At 51.0% G+C, this 24,599-nt stretch overlaps 2 protein-coding genes and 1 non-coding gene across 7 annotated transcripts in view; all 3 read left to right on the plus strand.

Moving 5' to 3' along the window:
• The first annotated feature begins 1,866 nt into the window (after window positions 1-1,866).
• On the plus strand, window positions 1,867-1,939 carry TRNAS-AGA (transfer RNA serine (anticodon AGA)). The gene has a single exon. It is a non-coding gene; the product is annotated as a tRNA-Ser (tRNA).
• A 10,902-nt stretch (window positions 1,940-12,841) lies between these two features.
• Window positions 12,842-21,398, plus strand: MOB3C (MOB kinase activator 3C). 2 transcript variants are annotated; one of them, XM_006200444.4, is made up of 4 exons: window positions 12,842-13,018; window positions 16,370-16,838; window positions 18,979-19,181; window positions 19,504-21,398. In XM_006200444.4, the coding sequence occupies exons 2-4, from the start codon at window positions 16,421-16,423 to the stop codon at window positions 19,531-19,533; spliced, it is 651 nt and encodes a 216-aa protein (XP_006200506.1). In that variant the 5' UTR covers window positions 12,842-13,018; window positions 16,370-16,420; the 3' UTR covers window positions 19,534-21,398. The 2 variants fall into 2 exon arrangements, with proteins under 2 accessions (XP_006200506.1, XP_015091615.1); XM_015236129.3 differs by lacking the exon at window positions 12,842-13,018 and adding an exon at window positions 13,025-13,280.
• A 2,855-nt stretch (window positions 21,399-24,253) lies between these two features.
• MKNK1 (MAPK interacting serine/threonine kinase 1) overlaps window positions 24,254-24,599 on the plus strand; it is a 39,314-nt gene continuing 38,968 nt past the window's right edge. For 3 of the 4 annotated variants that reach the window (XM_072974508.1, XM_031684218.2, XM_072974507.1), the window contains exon 1: window positions 24,254-24,382. The gene's annotated coding sequence lies outside the window, so the exon portion shown is untranslated. The remainder of the gene's footprint in view (window positions 24,383-24,599) is intronic. The other variant, XM_072974509.1, reaches the window with a different exon arrangement.

A 24,599-nucleotide genomic window follows, 5' to 3' on the forward strand; every position in this document is an offset into this window, starting at 1 on the left:
AGTGCTGAGGCCTTGCGGCAGGGCCAAGCTTAAGCTTGCTCATTTCTGGGCACAGATTTAAAGGCTCAGTCGTGCCCTTGAGGAGCTCACAGTTCAGCGAGGCGAGACACTGACTTGACTGCTAATTAAAATCCAAGGCCTCTCAGAAGAGGGACAAGGAGTGTTAGAGAACACTACAAGCTGCTGTGGGGAATGCAGATCTTGCCAGAAGCACCTGTGGTTTAATAGGGAGTAAAAGGAAGACAACATGAAAGTCTCAAAGAATATGTGTTCCATGCAAGAGTCAGGCAGCCCTGTGAGTTCATAGTTGGTCTCAAAATATATACACATTAACAACAGCACTAACATTTATTACTGGGGACTTTCCGTGTGCCAGGCACTGTGCTAAGCCCTTGGATTGTCTCAGTCCTTCCAACAACCCAGTGAGGTAAGCAGGAAGCTGCTGATTGGAGAGATGTGCGCTGCTCTTGCACCCCTCCCCTCCCCTCCCCTCCCCCACCCCCAGCGCAGAATAGAGGGAAACCTGGCAACCACCCCTAACCTCAGCCAACCCAGGCCTTAAGAAGTCATGGGTAGCTCTAGAACCAGCCCTTGCGCTGAGAAACACGTGTGCTAACTTTCCTGCCAACAACTGAAGGACAAAATGCACTCATTATACATTTCTGATTCCTCCAAACTTTCTTTCAAAAGACATCACGTTCTACCTGAAGGAGGACTTTCTTGTGCTCTGTTCTATACCACATGGAGCGCTTTGGTCTTGGCAGTTCTCTTAATGTGGCAGGTGGGTGGCAGCACTTTTATCCCTGTCCTGCTAAAGGAGAAACTCGGTGCATGAAAAGGCGGGAGATAACTTGAAGGTCACTGCATCAGGAACTGAGCCAGAAATAGAAGGTGACGGGTCCATGCTCCAGACTTAATGGTACTTGTAACATCCACTGAGTAAGCTGATTCCTCACATTCACAGGACTCCTGTGCTCTCTGGGCCTCAGGAACTGGAAGAGCGAGAAGAAAAATTGGTTCATACCGCTTATGATTCCTCCCAAGCTGCCCAGAGCTTTCAGAACAAAGTCCCTCTGGATCATCTCACGAGAGCTTTAGGAACTGGTTGCTGGTGACTTCTCCGGGCTCATCTCTTGCTAGGCCCCTCCCACTCCCTTAGCGCCAATCAACCTGGATGACAGGCAGTTCCCCAAATACACTGAGCTTGCTCTTCTTGCCTCTGTTCTGATCTTTGCCTGCCTCAAATGTGCATTCCCCCTTCATCAAGTTAATTCTTATCTGTCTTTCAAAGTCCCACTGAAGCATCTCTACCAGAACCTTCCCTGACATCCCCATCGATGCCGTCCCCGCCCATCATGTGCCCTGTCTTTTGCCTCCCCAGCATTTTGTGCTCTGCCTCCAAAAGGCTGTCTCTCCCGTAGATGGGACACTCCTCAGAGACACAGTTCATATCTCACTGGACATTGTATCCCCAGCGTCCAGCATGAAGCCCAGCACAAAGATAAGATACCACTGAATGTTGAATAAATTCCTCCTGAATGACTGCTCAACTCAAACCACCTGTGTCCACAAACATCCCTTGGACAGTGAGACCCAGCCCTGACAAACATGCTGTGATTATGGTCCAGCCCCAGGAAGCAGCCATCTTGCTTGCTTTTATTGCAGAGGCTGCATGTGAAAATAAAGCCAAGCGGCCATCCCCTTGCAAGAGGAGACAGCTGGTCCAGGGCTTGTCAGAAAGAAGTGAGACAGTGAACAGACTTGTGGAGCAAGGCAATTATTTTAAAGTACCAGCCTGGCATATTCAAGCTCCTGTCTTGGCTTACCAAGTTTTAGGGTTAAAAAGAATGGGGGTGGGGGTCAGGGGGAGGTTATAGCTCAGTGGTAGACCACATGCTTAGAATGCATGAGGTCCTGGGTTCAATCCCCAGTACCTCCTCTAAAAAAAGACCAAAAAACAAACAAACAAACAAAAAAACCTAGACACTGTCTAGTCACTAGTTTTCAACTGTGCTTCAAGACATCCCAACAGTTCCTTAGAGGTTGGGAGCCTGGGAGCCTGGTCTTTGTCCTCAGTTCAACCAGAGAAGCAGTGTTTTATTTACTGGGCTTCCCATAATCTGTCATTTGAAGAAGCAGTTTCCAAGAAAGACTGAGAAAACTCTGGTTTAGTTTAACCTCCCACCCACCTAGCAGCCCTGGCGACAGCATCTCCAAGACATTAGGCCACTGTTTGAAAACTTCCAGGGACTGGGAGCTCTCTACCCTGCTGGCTGACCTGTGCCCTGCAGTGACAGCCCTGTGTGATTGCGTGATCCCCACCCCGCACTGAAATCCAGCCACCTCTCCCTCCCCTTCCTGGGCTTCCTGGGCCCGTCATAGCTGGAGCCTCCAAAAATAGTTTTGTTCGTTTTTCTGCCTCATAGCTTCTCCTGCTGATGTGTGAAGTTAGCTCTCAATTTGCCTTAGAGTCTTTTCAGCAGATAAAACAATCTTCTGTCTTTCTTTATATGAACCAGCACCCCCACCTGCTTCTGGACAGACAAACTCAGCAGTGTCCACCTCACGGTTAGGGCCTGGATTTGAGCCCCAGATGGCCTTGTGGGATGACCAGAGTAGATTTAGGACAGTAGTCCTTTGGGAGTTGTCCTGGCCCACCCAGCAGTCTCCTCTCCACATTGCCACTTATCACTTATCATATTGACTTATCACTCGGTGATAAGGTCACCTTACTGACTCCACCTTGTCCTTTCTTCACCCTCGTTCCCTACTCCCATCCTCAGCTCTCTTCACAATCTGCTGTTAAACATGGCTTTTCCTACTGGAAAAAGTAAGCAACTCTTGACTTTTGGGCCTCTACACATATTTCATTTCATCTGGCTGATCTGAGCCCAGTATTGCCATCACATCTTGACTTGAATCTTGATTCTATTGCCCAGAACCCATGTCCCTCCCAAAAGATGTGATACTCAGTTTCCCTCGGTCTTTTTCTACATCTGCCATGGCAGTAGTATCCCCTCAAGCATTTCACTTACCCGCTCTGATCTCCACTCCCTCCTCCCATCCACAAAATCCTTGCCTTGGTTTGAAACATCACTACAGGGTAGTTTGACTTTTGGTCCACTATGATCCCCAGATCCTTTTTGTTGTGATTTTATTATTCCTGCATTTGTGATTTGGCATGAATCCCCACCCTGCATTTTTATTTCTTCAGCCCACATTTATTTTCCCGTTTTGGCCTTGCCTCCAGTCAGCTGAGATCTTGTATTTTGGCACTGATTTTGCAGGGGAAGGTAGGAAGCAGAGAGGTGTTTTCCTGAGCTCACTTGGTGCATGACTCCCAGCCGACTCGGAGATGTTTGCTTCCACTACGTAAGTCTCTTCTATTTGATCTTTTTCAACAATACTGAGGAACATTACTCTCATTTTACAAATGAAGACACTGGAAGTCAGCATCGTAGATGTTAAGAGTAAAGGCTAAATTAGAATCTTATCTCTGGGGGGAGGGTATAGCTCAGTGGTAGAGCACTTGTTTAGAATGTATGAGGTCCTGGGTTCAACCCCAGCACCTGCATTAAAAAAATAAATAAATAAGTAAACCTAATTACCCCCCCAAAAGAGTAAATAATGATAGTAATTTTTTAAAAAATAGAATCTCACCTCTGCCTTTGCACAAGTTACTCAATTTCTCTGAGCCTTTGTGTTCTCACCTGTAAATTAAAAAAAAAATAGTCCTAGCTCAAAAGTTTAGAAAAAGATTAAATGATATATATAGAGTACTTAGCACTGGACTTCACATAACAAAAGTGAAGAATAATAGTGTAAAAGTGTAGATGAAGTGCTTCACCTTTTCAAGGCACACGTCTCCTATATAGAGGAGGTGGGACCTTCTGCTTCTGGAATGTAAATCCTCTGGAACACAAGTTTCTGTGGTGCTATTTTTCCTGCACGATGTTGCCATTGTCAGAAATTCTCTTCCCAAAATTTAAAGAGGCTTGAGCTCTAGTAATCATGCCAGAGAGCATGATGCCAGGAGTTCAAGATTCTCAAGGCTGGATTCACAAGCTGCGGGAGTAGGAGCAAGGAGGGGAATGCTGGGTTAAGCCCAAACCAGAGTGTACAGGTTGGAGTGACCACCATTTCTCTCTCTTTAGTCACCAGCTGGCTAGACCCAGTGCCCACACCTGGGCAAAGGAAGGGAGGAATGAGGGCAGGACCCAGAGCCTGGGAATTGACGTCCAGGTCAGGAGCCAGTAGCACTTGAAGTTCTAGGCCAAGGTGCAGGGCCTGCCAGATTATCTATGGATGGCTTAGCAGACCAAGTTACTCCTTATTACAAACCTCTACTTTTTAATTCCTTGTCAACTCACTAGACATAACAGTTTAAAGCTCAAAGAGATGAAAGCCTGCAATTTACCCACCTGGCTGGGCATCGGGAGCACCTGAAGAACTTGCCAAAGATGTTAATTCTCAGGCCCCACCACTGACATATGGATATTTTTGGTCTGGGTGGAGTCGGGGAGACTCTTTTTTTTAAATCTCTAAGTAATTCTGAGACTCAGCCTGGTCTGGGAAACCCTGCAATAAATTAGTGATTTTATAGCCGAGTGAAAAGGCACCAGACCAGGTGAAGTGACTTCCCCTGCATCATACAGAGTATTGGTAGCTGCATTCCTTCCATCTCTTTGTTCCAAATTTTCTCTGCGCTTTGGTCCCAGGCAACACAACTAGAAAATATCTGAAAAATAAGGATTTGATTATTGACTGCTTCTAGTGTACATTTCTGGGAAGAGGCTAGCTGTTCCTAGCATGCTTTGGGTGCAGATCTTGAGGGACAACAGAGGAAAGCAGAGGCCTTCTGAGACTCTTGAAGTCCAGATGGTTTCCTCATTTGATTGTGAGAGCTGAGAATTCCCCTAGAAACACGACCCCTGGAGCCAAATGCTGGATTATCTGTTGCACTGGATGATTGTGCCTGGCCCCTGCAGCTGCACTGAGAACTGTGGGCTGCCTGTGGTAGGCTGAAGCTCTCCATCCATCGTGTGTACATTGGCTCTTGCCTGTGATAAGGGAGCAGAGAGGGCTGATGGATGGAGAGCTGGGCAGGCAGCAATGATGGAGAATGGATGGGAACTTGGCTGCAAAGCTCGGCTGGGAGACTCACACCCCATTGGAGCTGGGATTGATTGTCTAGAACTGTCTTGCCCTTCTCAGTTTGTCTCAGAGCCAACAGCCTGCACTGTGTCCTCTGAGTGCCCCTATGGAGATGGAATTGCTGTGAAGGTCAGGAGAGCTCTGGGGACCTCAGTGGTGGCCTTCCTCCCAGAAGCAGGCGACCCTCCAATCTAGAAATCAAGTGATCCTCAGGTAGCCTTCTGTTTTCTGAATCCCTTCTCTTTGTTCTTGATCTCCTTCCATCTCCTTCCCCTTTTCTACTTGCGGCTCACACTAAATCTTCTTTTTTGGGTGCTATCTGTGTAGCCTATGACCTGTGTAGCAGGTTCTGTGAGGGTATCAAAAGAGTACGCAAGAAATCTAAGGTGGTATCAAGGTTACCGAGGATGGTGGATGATCTTAATGCTGTTAATTGCTTTAGCATGGATCCAGGTACAAATGTCTGTGTTCACCTACTTTCCCAGGATAACATTTTTAGGAAAGTGTCCAGCCCCCTTTCACATTTGTTCTCCTTTCCCTAATTACTGGGTGGGTCATCTGTTAAGCACTCAGGCAGTGTAGGGCATGCAGGGGACCGTGAGTGGAGCAAGGCTTTCAGGCTGTGCCTCTTGGCCAAGCCGTTTTGCCTTTTGCTGCCAGTACTCACCTCCCAGGGGTGCTGCAGGACTCAAAAATGTCCAGAGTGGCGAATGCACTTTATAAACAGGAAAATTCCTTACAAATGTCCATTGTTGCTATAGTGTTCCATGGGAGAAGGCAAAATATAAGAACCCACTTTCCAGGGTTTACAATCCAAAGGGGAGACAGAATCTCACGGGCTTAACCAAGGAGTCCATCTGCAAAGCACTAAGACCTGTCTGTGCCAAAGTCTCCCCCCGGAGAGTTGGTTCCAGGCAGGCAGCCGGTGTTATGGGGGAAGAATTCCTGGCAGGGAAGAGCACACACCCTTAGTTCCCTTAGCCTTGGGTGATGCTATGCTCCTAGAGCTGCTTCTTGGAAAAGGCCCCAGTGCACCCATGACCAACTGGGTAACAACTGAGGGAAGTCACGGGTTGTACGTGCCATGGAATTCAGACTCCACAGTTGCAATGTGGGTCTCCACCAAGAAGTAGTTTCCACCCACTGCCTGAATTGCTGCCTTCTGGCTGTGGGGGACACAATTTTCCTACCTCCAGGAAAAGAAGCCAAGATGGCACCTAGGGGTTTTCCAGACAGAACTGCAGGGAAGAGTTTGGGTGTCATGCTAACATGTCCAATGCTTTCTTCCCCCTTAGGGGAATTGTCTTTCTCTCTTTCCTGCCCCTCTATCCCTCCCTCTTGAGGGGAAGGACAACTTAATAGCCACAGAGAGACAAACGTCCCTCCCTTCCAGGGTTGAGGAGAGGAAGAAGTGAGAAAATGCATCTCCGTGCTTCTCAAGGTACAGATAACCTTCACTGAATGGCTTTTATCATCATTTTTTTATCTTCAGGCTGATACCTTTTGCTCCTTGTGCCTCAGTTCTCCCATGTGCTCTGTGGAAATTAGACTAAGTGATAGCCAAGCACCTCTCCCCTTTAAGAGCCCCTGTCTCTGACCTACTGCTTGCTAATGATCTTCTGCAGCCTCAGTCTTATGAGCTATGAAGTGGGACACATGGGCCTGGATCTCAGAGGACTGAGGCTTTGTCATCACCCACAAAGCAAGGACAAGGTCTATACCTGGTCCCAGTACAGTGCCTGCCACCTAATAAGCCCTCAGTAAGTACTTATTGAATAAATGAAAGAATGAACAAATGAATGAGACAGATGTACTGTTTCCACCCCACCATGCTGTCTCTGTAACATGTTAAAACTATACTAATTTACCACTATTATTACCAGAATATATCACCCTAGCCCCTCTTGGAGGTCCCCCCTTTTTACCCCACCCCATAAGGAATACAGGAGACAGGAAGAGATTATCTTAGTTCACCCAGGCTGCTATAACAGAATCCCATAGACTGGGTGGCTTATAAACAACAGACATTTATTCTTCACAGTGCTGTTGGCTGGGACGTCCAAGATGAAAACATCCAGAGATTCAGTGTCTGGTGAGGATCTGCTTCCTGGGTCATAAACAGCTGTCATCTCACTGTGTCCTCACATGGTGGAAGGGGCAAGGGAGGTCTCTGGGGTCTCTTTTACATGGGTACTAATCCCATTCATGAGGGCTCCACCCTCATGACCTTATTACCTCCCAAAGGCCTCATCTCCAAATACCATCACATTGGGGTTAGTTTTCAACATATGAATTTGGGGGGTTGCAAGCATTCAGTCCACAGCAGAGGTTCTCAAACCTCAGTCTTCTGTATAAACATCGCTGGGGAGCTTGCTAAATGGCAGATTCGTGAGACCGCCCCAGAGACACTGAAACAAAATCTCTATGAGAAGAGGCCCAGAAATCTGCCCTTAGTGTGATTCCTTTTTTAAACACTTTATTGTTGAAATGTTCAAACATAGAGCCAAGAGTATAATGAACCCAAGTCCCTATGACTCCACATTAAAAAATTTCAACACATGACAATCTGGTTTCATTTATACCCCCACCCACTTTCCCTCCAAATCCTGGACATCATATTGTTTCATCCATACATACTTCTGTTTATATTTCTAAAAGACAAGTACTTTTTAAAAAATTCCTAAAATAAATAACAGTAATTCCTTAATATTATCAAAAGTGTAGTCATGTTCACATTTTCCCAAATGCCTCATAACTTTTTTTTTTACAGTTGGCTTGTTCAAATTAGTATCCAAATAAGATCCATACCTTGCAACTGGGTGTGTATTTTGTACCATTTTTACAACAAAATCCCTGTGTCCCCTTCACCCAGCTTCCTCCAGTGATAACATCTTACACAATCATAGTAGACTTGTCAAAACCAGGAAACTGGCATTAGTACGAGTGTATTAAAACCACAGACTATTTCAATTTCACCAGTTTTTATATGTACTCATTTTTCATTTTTTTCCTTTTGTATATAAATCTATGAAATTTTTCACATGTATAGATAGGTGTGTGGAACCCCAATCAGGATACAGAACTGTCACCCAGAGAAAGTCCTTCATGCTAGCTTGTTATGGTCACCCCGACTCTAACTCCTGGAAACTGCTGATCTGTTCTCCATCAATATGTCATTTTGAGAACTTGTATAAATTAAATCATGTAGCATGTTACCTTCTAAGATTGAATGTTTCACTCAGTATAATGCCCTTGAAATCCTTCCAAGTTGTTACAAGTATCACTAGTTGGTTTGTTTTTATTGCTGAGCAGTATGCCATATTAAGTCACTTTTAATTAATAGGTTTCCCCTCATCTCCTGTTTCCTTGCTATTTATTTGAGAATCTGTCCCATAGAATTTTCCTTATTCTAGACTTTGATGATTTCATCCCCATAGTGTCATTTCACCTGTTGCTCTATTCCCAGTCCTTCCTGTAACTGACAGTTAGAATTCTAGGCCTAGTCAGAATCAGATGGTTCACTGTAAGGAACCCTCATCCCCACTGGCACCTCTGAGGTAGGTGTAACTGAACACACTTGGAGAAAGGATGCTGTGGAGGAAGGAGGAGAGCACCATGGGGACTAGGGTAGTCTGAGGAAGCTCTCCTGTAGAAGAGGGGCTTTGAGCAGGGATGGTGCTCCAGGCAGGCGGCCAGAGGCTGAATGTGAGGCAGGCACCACAGTGGCAGAGGAAGGGATAGGGTTGGACAGAACTTCTTGTGCAGGCCTCATGGTGGGTTCCACACAAGGCTGAGCCTGGGACATTGGTGAGCTGGGAACTAACCCAAGCGGTTGGAGGATGCGCTTGTGGGGGAGAGGACCATATCGAGGTCAGGCCAGTGGAGCTGTGGAATTGTCCCAGGGCCCTTATGCACCCCAGACCTCCACCACAGCCTCTAGGGGTCTCCTTCCCAAGATGGAGGACCTGAAACCCGGAGAGGTGAGGCCAATGCCTCCAACTCAAGGGGTGGATAGGGAGCGGGAGGGAGGAGGACTTCGGAGTTGAGGTTCTTGGGGTCAAGAGGGCCCTCCTGCTCTTCAAAGGGACTAAAACTCCCCTGAAGCCCGCAGCACAGGGGGCTGTGCCACTTTGCTTGCACACTTCCCTCCAGAGAAGTGAGTGTAACACCCAGGCTACAGGGCCAGATAGTTCTGATGTGCCAAGTGTCTCCCCATGTTGTCCTGGGTCTCTGTCCCTCGCCCTCCAGGGCCACAGAAACAAATATAATCCCTCGTCTACACAAAAGCCTGCAGGGTACTTGAAAGCAGCACCCTAGAAGCCTGCTGTTTGCAGGGACTGTCACCTCTGATCCCCACAACTCTTTCAGCAGGTGGATATTATTATTGTTGTTGTTGTTGTTTCTATATTCCAGAAGGGGAAATAGATTCAGATAGGTCACCCAGAATTTTAATGTACATGCTTCTCAACCTTGTCTTCCCGATCACATTCCCTTCAACCCTGTCTTCTTCAAGCTAAATGAAGTCCAACCTCAATTCGTCTTACTGCCGTGAGGGTGCTCATTGCTTCTTCCTCAACGTGCCAGGATGGAATACCCAAGATGGGCCCTGCCTCTGGGTAGGGAGGGAAGAAGCTGAAATAGAAACCATTTCTTAGCAGAATGAGAAGGTGGGCCACACAGGGCTTCAGGAGCAAGCAGATGCCTGAGGGGGGTGAGCTGGGGGTACTGTAGCTCATTCTGGGAGGAGTGTGGGAATGGGAGGCCTTTCCTGGCATGGGAGGGGCTGGGGAGTCCCCAGGGAGAGGTCACTCTGTATCAGTGGAGTCACTGGGTACAGACAGACCCACAGAGGCAGGAGCAGGAAGCTGGTCCTGATAAGGCACTTGGAATAACATGGCTGGAAGATGCTTTTGTGGTCCAGATGGAGAAAGTTGAGGCAGAGAGGGGCAGAGGCTTTCCCAGAGACACACAGCAGGGCGGGAGCCCAGGTCTAGACAGCACTCTATTGCCATTTGGCTCTTCCATCAAGGAGCCTGGCCTGTGCAATGAAGCAGGGTACACATCTCCAACTACGTCCTCAATAACTCCTGCCAAGCTTCAGAGACAGGGCCTTATGTGAGCACTGATCATATTCAGGAAGTAGTTTCAGGGAACAGTGCCTGACCCGTGTAGATATACAGGGCTGTGGTGTCACAGCGTGCCATCAGAGAGGGCAGGACTAACCCAAGGTCACATAGCAAATACATGGTAAAGCCAGGACCTTGTTCTCCAAGGTCTGGGTCTTCTCAGCCTCAGCAGAGCCTCCTGGAAGAACACCATCTCTCTAGCCCAGACTGAAAGCCACAGGAAGGGGGTACAGGTGTCTGAGGGATCCGGGCTATCTCTGGCTTCTCCCACCCCTTCCACCTGCCTCCCATCCCACATGCCAGCCTGTCAGTTTGTATTGAGGCAGACACCTGGGGGCCCTGTGGATGAGCTAGGAATTTCTGAAGTTCCTTCAAAATGGACCATCTATAGTTCCCACAGTGTAAGATTCTGTGCTTTTCACTCTTCACTCTTCACCAAGCAAACTCCTGCCTGTCTTATAAAACCCGGTTCAGAGGGACAGCAAATGACCATGTACAAAGCCACAGAGGGAGACACATCACATTCCAAAGAATCTTACAGACCGTGATCTGTGACCACAATGAAATATAATTAGAAGTCAACAAGAAAAATATAAACCTCCCATACATTGAGAAACTAAGAGCACACTTCTAAATCATCCACGAGTTAAAGAGGAAATGACAGTGAACTTATGAAATATTTAGAACTGAATGATAAGGAAAGCACGAGCAGTTTCTATTTCCTTTGTGAAGTTAAAGTCCCTGGGCCCTCGTGCCGAGTATCTTCCATTGCCCTTCAGATACACCCTCTTGCCTCCTCCTCCAGCTCTAGGCCCCAAAGCTGCACCAAGCTCCCTTGTCCTTAGCTTCCATCCAGTAGGATTTGGCCAATGGGAAAACCTGGCCAGAAATCAGAGGGAGGGAATGAGGCCCCTTTTTACCCCTGCCCCGTCGCGGTATGATTGCTGTGGGCTGGGTATGCCCCTCCAGGAGCTTAGGCTACAGCTCTGGTCAGGAGTGCCATTTTCAAAGCTCCCACTTTGACCCCTGCCTCCTAGTACCCCTCCAGCCTAGGCCAGACGGCAAAGGGCTGCTATTCCTTTGGTGATGCACTATCCCTGTGGTTTCCCTACACAACTGCTTCTCTAAATACTGCCTTCTTTAAACTCTTCTCAAAGTGCCCACTTTGGGTATTCCATGTGTCTCCTGATAACCCGACTCTTACAAAGTGCTCACTGTCAGCCCATAACCGTGTTCTTATATCCGGATGACTGAGCTCTGACCTTGTGTCATCTCTGTGTGTTGTCCCTCCCCCACTAACCTGTCAGCACCTGAGGTCAGCGACTGGGTCAGCTCCATCACCTGACCCCCTGCTCTCAGTGCACAGTCATGCTCAATAAACGATATTGATCAGGATATCAAACAAATATCTAGAAGGACAAGATTTGAATTCCTTCTGCATACACTAGAGCATGCAAATATTTGCTTATAGAGGATTTAGGGCAGAGTTAAGACTCAGACATCAAAAAAGAGAGAGCTTTAGACTAGGGCAAAAACAGGTGTTCAACAAAAAAATGAATCCTCAGTTTTGTGAACTGGGATTTTTAAGGACCCAGTGTAGTCTCACATCATCCAGTAAGAGAAGATCCAGACATGAGGGGAGCCCAGCAGGGCATCTGTGCCACATAAATTCCTGTCTACTGCCTCCAGCTCTCCCCTACCCTGCCTGCTCACCTCCCATACTCTCCCGGGTGACTTCTGCAGCCCATCTGTCTGCCTCAGTCCTCCTACCCGAGAAGGCCTCCCTCCAGTCTTTCCCCTCATCCCAGGACAGAGCAGCCAACTGGTCCCTGGGCTTGGGCCCACCGTGTGCATTGCTGCGAGAATCTGCCTGCCCTCAGAGAGGGACCCAAGTAGAAAAGCAGGGAAAGCAGATCAGGTCTTGAAGTGTTTGGATTTGGTTGGAAGAAAAGAAGTTTTTCCAAACTGGGAACAGCTGGGGAAAAGGTCTGGTGGGGGGAAATGGGGTGGCTTCGGCCAGAGTGAGGAGAATCTGCCTGGCCTGAGCCAAGCCCCTAGCCCTGGTTGGGGAGCTGAAAGTCTGTTATTTGAACAGACCAGTCCTTTGGGGCCAATCCTTTCAGTGCTGGGGTGAGGGGCTCAGCTCAAGATTCCTGATGCATACATGCATTCATTCACTCACTCAGCAATGGGTATTACCATGCCTGCTATATGCCAGGCATTATACCAGGAGCTGAGGGTATGGGAGTGGACAGGCCAGATCTGATTCTTACTGCGCTCAGGGACAAGTGAGACACAGATGATTCTAGGAGGGCAAGGAAACTACCATTATCTAGCACCTCCTTTGTTTCGTCTCCAGACAGAAGCAGGGCTTGTCCCCATTTTACAGTCGAGGACACTGAGGCTGCCTCCTGAGAGGGCCAGCTGCTCAGTTAAGTCTTTTGCCGGCGGAAGCTGGGAGCACTGTATGGACTTTCCGGAAAGGCGGGGGTATTGGGAGGGGGGTCCCCTTTCCACGCCCCTTTCCCCCGCCCCTTTCTCCGCCCCGTGGCCGCAGCGTGGCTGGGCCGGGAGGGCCGGGGCGGAGTTGGCGTCGCCTTAGGGGCGGGAGGGCGACCGAGGGCCCAGCTGGGCAGGCAGGCAGACGGGCGAGAGGGCCGGTAGAAGGAGGCGACCACGCGATGGGGATGTGACCTGCGGCCAGACGAGGACTCGCGCTGACCCACCCGGCGGACCCCGTGAGTGAGCGCCGCGGCCCCCGCGGCCCCCGCGCTCACGGCCCAGGCTCGCTTCCACTTTCATTTCGTCAGCTGTCCTGGCGTGGCACCGTCCGGGGGCGACCTGCGCCCGGAGGCAGGCTGGCCACGCTCCTTGGTCTGGGGTCCGGGACTAGGAGCTAGAAAGTCGGGGACGGGTTGGGGGCGCTTTGGTTGAGGAGGGCGTGTCTTCGGAGGCGGAAATTTCAGGCCGCTCCTCTGGGTCCTACGACCGGTCTATCCTGTAAGTTGGCCTGGGAAGAGAGGGGCATCGGGGATCGAGGGGGAGGCTGAGGGGTCGGCGTGGGTGTCTGAGCACCGCTGGGAAAAGCTGAGAGTCCTCGCCTCTACTTTTCTCTTGGTTCTCTGCCCTCAGCCGTCCCGCCCACCCCACCCACCCAACCACGCACACACATCGCACAACTCTAGGCTGGATTCTCCGTTCAAACTGGGGCCAGCCCCTGGCTGAGGTTCTGGGCCAGGCTTAGGGGAGTGGCAGGTGTGACCCTGGCAGGGGGCTGAGGGTCAGAGGCAGGCAGGGCCACTCTGGTCTTCATTTGGGAAATCCAGATGCCCACCCTGGGGGCCAGCCATCAATGGCCACTTCAGGAGTAAAAGGACACCCAGATGGAAACAGGAGCTAAGAGAGGGAATGGCCATGGTTCAGGGAGGGGACTGAAATTCTGTGAGAGATAGAAACTCAGAGCATGGGAGTGGGAAGTGAAGACAGGAGTGGCATGGATAGAAGAGCACCTATCTGTCCCCCACCCCAAGCTTTCATTTCCCTGGGGAAGGACCCAAGCCTTGAAATTCTACAGCAAGAAGGTGGGACTCTGGCTCACTGGTCAGGACAGGCAAGTTGCTGTGGGGTGAGGGGGTGGCTCAGTGTGCAGAGGGAACAGGATTTAGGTCCGTCTAGTTGGTGGGAAGATGCTTCCTCTTTCCCTCCATTTCCCTCTTTCCCCTTATCTCCACCAGACCAGCCATCAGCCAGGGCAGGAAAATGGTCCTTTACTCGTTGTCACGCCCCTCCTTATCCCAGTGTCCAGCTCTGCCACTGGAGATCCCCTGCCTATGACTTGCTACGTGAACACAGGCTCCTGAAGTCCCCTTGCTGGGCCTCAGTTTCCCCATCTGTACAAGAAGTGGGTTGGGCCAGTTGATTTCTCAGAGTTGTTTCAATCCTACGATTCTTGATTCAGAGCTTTCCTTAAAGCCTGAGCATTGACTATGTGCCAGACCCTGACCTAGGCTGGGGGGTGGGGCAGGTGGGGGACAGCAGTGGCCAAAGAGCAGCCTCCACCCAAGGACAAAGAGATCTGGGTTCAGTAGAGAGGGCTGTGGAAGGAGGTAGCATTCAACCTGATCATGTGTAGTCAGGCCAGGGGCCGGTGTAAGAAAATACACAGGGGCAAGAGAATGAGGGGCGTGTTTAGGGGGTCAGGAAGAAGGCCAGGGTGGTAGGTTTAGGGAAGTGAAGCAGGAAAGCTAGGGTGAGGTGTTGAATACCAGGGTGAGGGTCTGCTGGTAGCTGTTAGTAAGGGGGTCTGTGCAAAGGTAGAGATCCGAGGGACCCTACAGAATTGCAGTGTCAGTGATTCCGGAAGCACCTGCCCCAAGCAGAGTTTAGAATGCAGGAGGCAAGTGAAGTGTGGAACTCTTCTCTTGGATCAGGAAGTTCAGGTCTCACACTGGGGACTTATTTGGACAAGAAGTCGAGGGGCTGGGGGTATATGAGGTGACCTGCCACATCTTTGAGGTTTTTTTCTCAGGAGGACAAGGTCCTGCTGGGAGGCCTGCCTCTACTCTCCAAACTTCTCTCATTTTGCTTAACTTCACCCTCCTGGCCTGCGTGTTATATGTACAAGGAAGAACCCTTGTTCCAGACTTCTCCACTAGCTTGACTTGTTGTCTGACATGACTATCCACATGTGCTGTGCCTTTGGTTACAACACCCAGTTGTCACCTTGTTCCCACCCTCCATTCCCCAAACCTGTCCCAGTGTTACTAGAGATGTGAGAAAGGAAAATACCCCAGTGTCAGCTCTGAGGTCAAGGCCAGGCTTTGTGTCTGTATTTAAGTCTCAGTAAGGGTTAGAGTCCAGGGCTCAAATGGACCAGGGTCATGACCGAGTCAGAGTTCACCCTAGAGCCAAAGCTCAGTGCTCAGTCTGGGGTCAGGGGCAGTACTTGGCTAAATTCCAGTGGGTACCTGGGTCTGTATTTCCCAAGAGCTCACATACTCACAGGGGGAATTAGATGACTACCCTGGAAGTCCCAAAAACTTGGCCTATAAGTGACCCAGGACGTTGCATGGGCCAAATCCATGCCTGCTCCAGGGGTCACCCAGCGGCCATGGATGAGACCAGAACCCAGGTCTCCTGCCTCTAAGCCTGGGGCTCTTATCACTGTCCCCAAAGTCTGTTCTGAATCTGAGATCCTTCAGTTATGAGAGGCAAAGCAAATTCTTCTGAATTCTGGATGGGCCCAGCTGGGTGATGTGACTGCATTTTCCCATCTCCCAGTGCCAGGCAAATAGAGGTGTTCTAAGAATATCTACTGAATATCAGGTGCAATGGGAGGGGCCAGTAGCTTGTTCAGGTTTGGTGTTTGGGTTTGGGTTATAGGCTGGAGGAGGCTGGCTTGGAAGGCAGGATCTCTAGTCATTGCTGGAGGAAATGGTGCCCTTCTAGACCTGCCATCCTCTCCCTCTCTTCCAGCGCCTGTAGCCACACTCAGAGGTCACCCAGCTGACCATATGAGGGCTCTTTCCCTTTTCAGAGTAATACAAGGAAAGGACATTTTTGGTAGAAAAGTCCCTCCTGCTCCCTGGGAATCCCCGGTGGCCGGATGGACTACGGGATATCCCAGAGGAAGCCACAGGCAGGGGGGCCCTTCCCTTCCCCCAGCACAATGCAGCCAGGCTCTCCCATGCTGCACCAGCTGGCCCATGGGACTCCCCCCAGAGGTCACCTCATCTAGACCCCTGCCTCCTGTTGGGCCTACAGGAAGCCTCTGCCACCTCCCTTTATGGTCCACAGCATGTCTGAGGAGCACTTGCTTGGAGCCCAGGCCCAGTCCTCTCTGAGACACAATGAAAGTGGAAAGGAAACAAAACAAGATGGAAGGGCTCTGGAGCTCGGCAAGGGGAGCTATGGCAGCCTGGAAATGGGGCCTGGCACTGGGCAGAGGGGTGAGGAGGATTTAGCTTCCAGGCGGAGGCTGCAGAGGTTGGCCAAAAGCTGACAGGTGAGAGGGAAACGATGTGCTGGGAAGTGAGGCTATTTGGTAAGGAGCTGACCACTGTGCTCCCCCATGCCCTTGGCCCTGGCAGGGCATCTGCAGGTCCTGCCCCCGGACATCTGGCGCTGGACCCCGGCTGGCCATGGCACTGTGCCTGAAGCAGGTGTTCGCCAAGGACAAGACGTTCAGGCCGCGGAAGCGCTTCGAGCCGGGCACACAGCGCTTTGAGCTGTACAAGAAGGCGCAGGCTTCGCTCAAGTCGGGCCTGGACCTGCGCAGTGTGGTCAGGCTGCCGCCGGGCGAGAACATTGATGACTGGATCGCCGTGCATGTGGTGGACTTCTTCAACCGCATCAACCTCATCTACGGCACCATGGCTGAGCGCTGCAGTGAGAGCAGCTGCCCGGTCATGGCCGGAGGGCCCCGCTACGAGTACCGCTGGCAGGACGAGCGCCAGTACCGGCGGCCAGCCAAGCTCTCGGCGCCGCGCTACATGGCATTGCTCATGGACTGGATTGAGGGCCTCATCAACGACGAGGAGGTCTTTCCCACCCGCGTGGGTGAGTGCCGCCTGGCGGTCAGGGTGGGCCTGGCCGCCGAGGGAGGGGGCCAGCCGAGCCCATTGCACCGGTGAGGCGTTTAGTATGATACAGCAGTGTTGTAGAAGAGGAAACAGAGGCTCAGAGGGATTAAGTGCTCACGATCAGGCATCTTGAGCAAGCACTGCCTGAATCCCAGTTTGGGGCCTCTTTTTGTCTGAAGCTTGAATGTCCCTCTAGAGACCACTCTGGCAAGACCAGGGTTCTGATTCTCAGAACCTTATAGAACAAGTGCATCAAGGTGCTGCTAGCAAATCACCCTCCTTGGGTTGATCTGACTTGCAGTCTCCTGGGAGTCCCCTCTGACTCCTGGCCCCAGGAAAGGGAAGGGGGTGAGGATTGGGGGGCTGGATGGTATTTCTACCTCAAGCGGCCCAGAAGGCAGAATTTTCCCTTGTCAGGCACAAGCCATGGGCCTTTTCTTACCTCAGCTGGGCAGCCTGGGCAGGTGTGGAAGGGAGGTGAGTGATGTCACCCTGGCCCTGCTTCCCCACCCAAGGGCAGTGAGAAGGGATGTCAGCTCAGGAGCTGAGCTGAGCAGGCTGTTCATCACAGCAGCCTCACCCACCTGGCCTTCTGTTCCTCTGTGTTAAGACTATGGGAATCAGAGATGGGTGGGGCAGAGTGGTCAGGCTCAAAGAAGAGAAGTCTGAATGCTGAGGGCTTTGAGTCACAATTCTTTGCCCACACCCCTCCCCAGCTGGTACATTTCCTGCACTCTCATGCCCAACATGGGTATCTTCATTTCACCTGGGAGGAAACTGAGGCCAAGAGAGGGACAGTACACTGAATCAGGAGGGACTCAGAACCGCAGCTCAGGTCTTTTGGGGCCCGTAGTCCCAAGTCTAAATGGGCAGGACAAGTCTCAGGGACCCCAGCTGGGCCTGGAAGGGCTCACCAGGAGACAGGTCTCAGCCCCACCCAAGAGCAGTGAGGAAGGAGAAGTGTGCAAGCGTGCAAGCCAATGTGGGCCTGATCTGGGTTCTTGTTCCCTTCTAGACTTAACCCCCAAGCCGGTGAGGTCCCAGGTGTCTGTGTCTTAACCCTGGTTGGCTCTGCCACAGCAGAGAAGAGGGTGTAACCACCAAGATCTCCACCGCAAGCGTGGAGGACTATGCAGAAATTGTGCCTTTTTCACAGGTCCTGGACCTTCTCTCTGGCAGGATATGTGGTATTTATCTCTGAGGGGTGTTGCAGTGTTATGCAAAGAGGGTTTGAATCCTGCCTCCAGTCTGCACTAATTAATAGTTATGTGGCCTTGGACAAGTGGTTCTGCCTTTATGCACCTCCATTTTATCATATCTAGACTGGCTGTCCTACCCGTTACCACACCAGGCCAAATGTGCAAGGGACCCAGCACAGGGCCTGGCTCACAGATGGAATGTTCTTGTAAGTGTCACTGACTCTTTGAAGGACAGAGATACCTGAACTAGTTTTGTTTTGTTTTTTATTGAAGTATCATCAGTTACAATGTGTCAGTTTTTGGTGTACAGCACAATGTCCCAGTCATGCATATACATACATATATACGTTTTCATATGAACTAGTTCTTGAAGAGTTAGTAATCCTCAAGATTAGGGTCTGGAGCCTACTGTGTGAATGTTGCGAAAGGGAAGGAGTCAGGCGGGGCTGGAGAGGGAGGTCAGAATTAGGTCCTGAAAGGCCTTGAACAGGTGCCATGATGGGAAGTTAGGATTCAGTCTTGAAGGCCCATATTTTTAAAATGGACCCCAGAGGCTGACAAACTCCCCTTGGAATTGCATCCAGGGGTGTGGTATGAGAGCACCTGCAGATGCACATATTCCTGGGGAGAGTTTTGGCATAACTTCCATTATAGTCTATGAAACAACAAGTTTGCAGAGTCCTGCCCAGGGTGGTGGGAAAATCTGGAAGAGGATTTGTATTTCAGCAGAGGAGAGACACAGTGAGATTTGTGCTTTCTTTAAAAGGGAAGTATGGGAGAAAGCGAACTACGATCTCGGGGAAAGTACTAGGGAAGAGGCCATCCTGGGTAAGGCTGCCTATGTGTGGGAGGCCAGGGTTGGGCAGAATTTCACCACCAGGATGCTGATGCCCCACTTCTGCCCATCCCACCCCCTAGGAGTTCCCTTCCCCAAGAACTTCCAGCAGGTCTGCACCAAGATCCTGACCCGCCTCTTCCGCGTCTTTGTACACGTCTACATCCACCACTTCGACAGCATCCTCAGCATGGGGGCTGAGGCACATGTCAACACCTGCTACAAGCACTTCTACTACTTCATCCGCGAGTTCAGCCTGGTGGACCAGCGGGAGCTGGAACCACTGGTAAGGCCAAGCCCCTACTGCCCTTCCCGAGCAGGGCTAGCCTCTGTGACTTTTCAGATCCAAAGGCTACGTGCTTTAAGAAAATCCAGTACCCAAGAGGATATATGAGGGAGCTGCAATCCATTTAACAATGGATTCTATACTTGAATAGCATATTCATCCAAGTGTCAGTTTACAAACCCAGATCTGCAACCTGGAGTTCAGGTAGGGGACAGGAAGGGACCAAACTCAGGCAGAAGAATAGCCATGTCCTGTGGTTTGGGAAGGGGCTGCCTGGAAGGTTGAGCTCTGACTGACCCCTCCCAACCTTGTGTCTCTGCAGAGGGAAATGACGGAGCGGATCTGTCACTGAGCCCAGGCCTGGACTTGTTGCCCATGAGATGGACCATCTGAACAGAATGGCCAGGGGAGGAGACCCTCAGGAGTCTGGTAGCGGAGGAACCTGAAGGCCTGGGACCCTTCCACAGACCCAAAGCCCCTGGACTTCTGGTTCTCAGGAGTCTGCCCACACGTCCCCCTGACTGCTTGTGAGTGGGGAAGGGGAGAGTGCAAAGGTGGGCAGACAGGAGGAAAGAAGGAGCTAAACCCCTGGCGTGAAGTCTAGAGGGTTTCTGCTCTGATACTTGACCCTTCCACGGTGGTTCCCAAGCCTGTTTGGGGAATGTAGATGTGGCTGAGGTGGTGGCCAGAAAGGTACAAGAGTGTGAGCCACCTGTGTGTGAGTGGACACAGATGATGTGTGTGTATATGTGGCTATGTGTGTGATTTTGACCATGGGGTGTGTCTGTGAGAGCTAGCTGCCTTAGACCCTTCCTGGCACATACTAGGCCCTCCATAAATGTTAGGTAAGTTGATAGATGGAATGAAGTAGGGATTAGGGCCATCAGATCATGACCACTGTAGGAGTGATGACAAGTCAATGTCCACATTCGGTGTGTCTGACCATGAGTATAAGTGCACAGAATGTGGTTGTAGATGTAGCTCCATGTTTGAACCTTCCAGGCTACCGTCTTCCATCAGCATGAGTTCTGGGGAGTAGGGGGAGGTAGGAAGGGGGACTCTGCCCTGAGTACCTTAAGCCCTGGCTCATCTCAGGCACAGGTTCTGATTTGCTCAGCCAGGGATGCCCATGAACTGTCATTTCACTCATCCGTCTGCCTCCAGGAAGGCCTGGTTAAAGACAGCCTCCTGGGTGTTGGGGGTGATCTCTCATGTCCACAAAGGTCCCCAGTCCTTAAATCAGTAATCATATACTCCAGTCCAGCTCCCTTAATCTCCAGATGTAGTTGCGAGAATCTGAAGCCCAGCACAAGATAATCCTCCAACCCATGGAGCTAGTGAACTTGAATTGGGAAACTCTGGAGCCTTGTCTCCCATCTGGGGCATTGAGGACCACATAGCTACTGAATGGACCCTTCCAGGCTTAGAGAGCCCCTGTCCTGCAACTACCTGCCTCCCTCCCAACCATCCCTAAGACATTCCAGCTGGTTGGATCTCAGAGAAGATCTATCCGCAGAGAAACTGGGATGTTGATTCAGTGCTCCATTACTCAGCGCCTCCATGCCCAGCCCTGTGCCCAGACCCATAGGTGGGGAAACTGAGGCAGGGACAGGGCTCTCCCCTCCAGAGGCTCCATGCTGGGAGGTCAGGATGGAGAGCCAGAAGGGACCTGAGGATCATCCAGTCTCACTCACAGAATCATTCATGCGCCTAGAAGGAAAGTGAAGCCAGGAGGAGAGGGAAGAGAGACTGTTCAGCACCTCCCAGCAAGGCTTTTGTGGAGGTGGAGTAGAAACCAAGGGGTCCTGACTCCCACCCGCAGCCTGTGGATTACTGCACAGGGAGATGAGATGCACGTAGACAGAGGGGTTGACCGCCCTTCTCCAGGATACAGCTGTTCCTGCTTTCAGCAAGGATTTCTAGCCTCATGCTAGAGTGCCCACCACCCCCTCAGGTCTGCTGGGGTTGTCTGCTGAGCCAAGCTTCCAAAATCATGCCCCTCTCCATGGCCCAGCAGCTGCCAGCTCTCTGGGGAAGCAGATGGGGCTCCTGGGGCCAGCCAGCTGGACCTGGGACAGCTGCCTCCAGAGAAGCTCCCAGAAGAAACGCTGGCCTGGCAGCTTTGCCAGAAGCTCTGACATGAAGGGGGGGTCATAGCTTCCCCCAAGGAGGACTGCGGATTGGAAAACGGATTCTAGGCTATGGCCAGTGGTGACCATTGAGGTGGGTGGGATGGGGGGTGGGGGTGGGGGGAATCTATTTTTGTGAAACAGAGGGAAATTATATTGTTGTTATTTTTGGTAAAATAAAGGAGGCAAACTAAAAGCCCTGGTGGGAATCTGTGGTCTGGGTGCCACATGTGTCTTAGGCAGGCTGTGGAAGGAACTGGGCCAAAGTGGGGCAGGGAGGCTTTTGTCTTGAGATCCTGGGCCATGTGGAGGGCTGGCTGGTGTGGTCATGTCTGGCCCAGCTCTACAGGGTGGAGACACCAAGGTTTTCCCAGGGCTCTAAGAACTCAAGACCCAGAATTCCTGGGCTAAGCTAGGACCCTCAGAGTGGGGAGGGCTGGTGCTGAGTGGGGAACTCAGTCTCTTGGGAGAGTCTTTCCTTGTTTTAGCTCAGGTCACCTGGCACTAGCTATTCTCACCCCACCCCCTTAATCTGGGTGGTTTATTGAGGCTAATGGGTTAAGGTCCAGGGCAGAAATAAGAGTCCTAACCCTAATCATAGCAGAGGAAGCCCTTCTCAAAAGTAGGCCATCTGTTGGGTGCTGGCTAGAGCTCCAAGTTGGGGTGGCGGGACATGGGGCTGTCTCCTGAGCTCATTCCCCAGGAGAAGCTGGTGGCTCCGAGCTCAGGTCTTGCTGTCATTCCACCACCCCTTACCCTCTAGCTGCCCAGACAAGAGCTGAAAAATAGCTTGATTCTTAAGAGTTAGCAGAGGCCCACCAAGAGCTCTTCCTTCTACCTCGCTTTGTGTAGCGGCTCTCCTGGGAGATAGAGACCAGGGTTCTAGTCCCAGCCCAGCCACCATGGTACCCTGGCAGGCCCCTTTCCCCTCTAAACCCCCATCTACTTCATGACCAGGTGTTGGAGTGAGGGACTCATTGATCTCTAAGCTCCTTCATTATTCACAGTCTGTGGATCATTCACAATAATAATAATTAATACTCTCTGTTAGGTACAGCTCTAAATGCTTGACATTTAATAGCTTGTTGAATCACATTTGTCTTTGGCGAGCTGCCTGGCTTCCTTCCTGGCACCCAGTCTCCCTCCTTTCACTGCTTTAGGATCTGTAGGACCCTCCACTCTGCTGCCTCTTCTTCTGGCTTATCAGAGGAGGCCCCAGTCCAGCATCCTAAAAGGTGGTTCTACTTGCACATTTCCTATGACAGGTCAGTCACTACCTCCTCAATTACTGGACATCTCAGAAACTGAAGGCTCTGGGTTCATACAGAATATGCCATGTGAGGGTAGATTTATCTCAGAACTGTGTGGCTAAGGCCTGCATCTCACATGGGAATGTCTGAATACATCAGGAAGCCCTCACAAAACTGCTTTGAGAAATTCAGAGAGGGATGCTTGGAGAAGACTAAACAGAGAAAGGAGGAGATAGAAGAGAGAGCCGAGGCCTCAGTGACACAGAGAAAAGAGACCTCCATAGGGCAAAACTTGGCAGGAGAGGATTCTGGGAGAGGCAATGTATTGAGGGTAGAGGGATAATTTCGTTGAGCAGCCAGGATCCAAAAGGCTTTGTTTTCCTGCTGGTTCAAGATCCATAAAAATATTTGGAGCAGGGAACAGGGAAGCAAGCCATTCTCCCCACCTTAGGACAGAGCATTCACCTGAGCAAAGGATGCCCCACTACCCTCGGCCCCCATGAACACTGCAGCCTCTTTGAGGTTTCCTGCTGCCACTTCCTAGGAGCTGTGTGGAGTGTGTGCTGAAGGGAGTCACAGGGATGGTTAAACCTCCATCTGATCTGGGGAGACTTTCCTTTAGCCCTTCCTCCTCTGAGCTCCCCCAGAGCCTTCGTCTCTGGTTGCCATGTGGGGGAAATAGCCATGTTGAGAACCTGGGTTGGAACATAGGCCTGAGTGACTCAGGATCATCTGGCTATTGGACATTCAGGGAACAGAGATGAGAACAGGCCAACATGGCCTCTGAGCTGAAGCTTGGATGGACCTGAAAGGTGATGGTGGGAGAGGTCAACACGTACAGGGGACTTCTGGAATGACTGAATACAGAAGCTTGGGAGAAGCTTCCCCCCCACCCCACCCCACGCTCTTCAGCCTTCATCCAGATTGGGAAATCTAGCAAATCCCTGAATGTCCCCCAATGTTCCAAACCTCCTTCCATCATACAGATGAGAAAACTGAGCCCAGAAGGGGAAAGGGAATAAACGTTTGTCAGGTGCAGGATGGGAAGGGAGTTCAAGAGGCTCTTTAATTAGCATTGCTCACCAGACCCTCACAGCAACACTGACACAGGCAGGGAAGGGATGTTTACTTCCATTTCACAACGGAGGAAGCACACTCAGAGTCAGGACCTGACTTAACCCCAAGTCAGCACCCTCATTCCCTCATCATACTTGCAGCCTGGGGGAGGGACTGGCGACTGGTTGAAACGTTAATTTATTTGCAGTTTATTTTCTCCAAGAAATGAACTTTTACGTTTTTTATTTTGAACTACTGGGGGTAATGCTTTACTCAGGAAGAAATTCTCATGGTGAAAGTACAGCCAAATCTTTTAAGAAGTTTTACAGAATTAGTTCTCGTTTTAAAAGAGACTGGCGGCATTTCCCCATACAGAAAGGGGATTTTTTAAAAAATTCCTTCCTGGGATGGACTCTCGGTAAATAAAATTACACCTGTCCTGCTCGGCCTCCCCAGTCCGGCGCTTCCCGAGCTGCACTCCTAAAATACAGCGTCGGAAGGAGCTGAGCCCCGCCCCCTACTCCAGCAACCGCCCCTCCCCCTCTCCTACCACGCCTGCGCAGTTTTCTTAGCTCGTCCCCACCCTCTCCCTGGGCGTGTCCATAGGACGCAGGCGCAGCCCCGCCCCCTCACGCCCCTCTTAGGTCGGGCCCGCCCCTCGAGCCTAGTACCGCCTCTTCCGCGTTCTCGGTGGAGCGATCTGCAGGTGGGGGTGCGCGCGACCAGCCCCGCGGGGAGTCAACTGAGGAAAAGACCGGACAGCGAGGTACCCCTGCCAGTGAAATGGGGCGGGGGGACCTGTGAATGAATCGCGTGCCCGGGACAAAGCAGTTAGGGCCTTCAGAACGGCCCGAGGTCACGACCCGTTTCTGCTGCGGGGGGTGGACAGCCAAAGGGGACGCTTCTTTAGGGCTCTCCTTAGGGCTCGATCTGAGACCTAGTAGGGCGCCGTCTCTGATGAGCTCTGGGCACAGCGTGCGTGT

The sequence above is a fragment of the Vicugna pacos genome, chromosome 13 (genome assembly GCF_048564905.1).
Source record: "Vicugna pacos chromosome 13, VicPac4, whole genome shotgun sequence".
NCBI lineage: Eukaryota > Metazoa > Chordata > Mammalia > Artiodactyla > Camelidae > Vicugna > Vicugna pacos.

Bases quoted from the DNA above. Each gene is read 5' to 3' on its own strand.
- MOB3C (XM_006200444.4), top strand. From the start codon at position 16,421: ATGGCACTGTGCCTGAAGCAGGTGTTCGCCAAGGACAAGACGTTCAGG. The intron at 16,839-18,978 runs GTGAGTGCCGCC...CCCACCCCCTAG, and splicing joins GGTCTTTCCCACCCGCGTGG to GAGTTCCCTTCCCCAAGAAC. The intron at 19,182-19,503 runs GTAAGGCCAAGC...GTGTCTCTGCAG, and splicing joins AGCGGGAGCTGGAACCACTG to AGGGAAATGACGGAGCGGAT.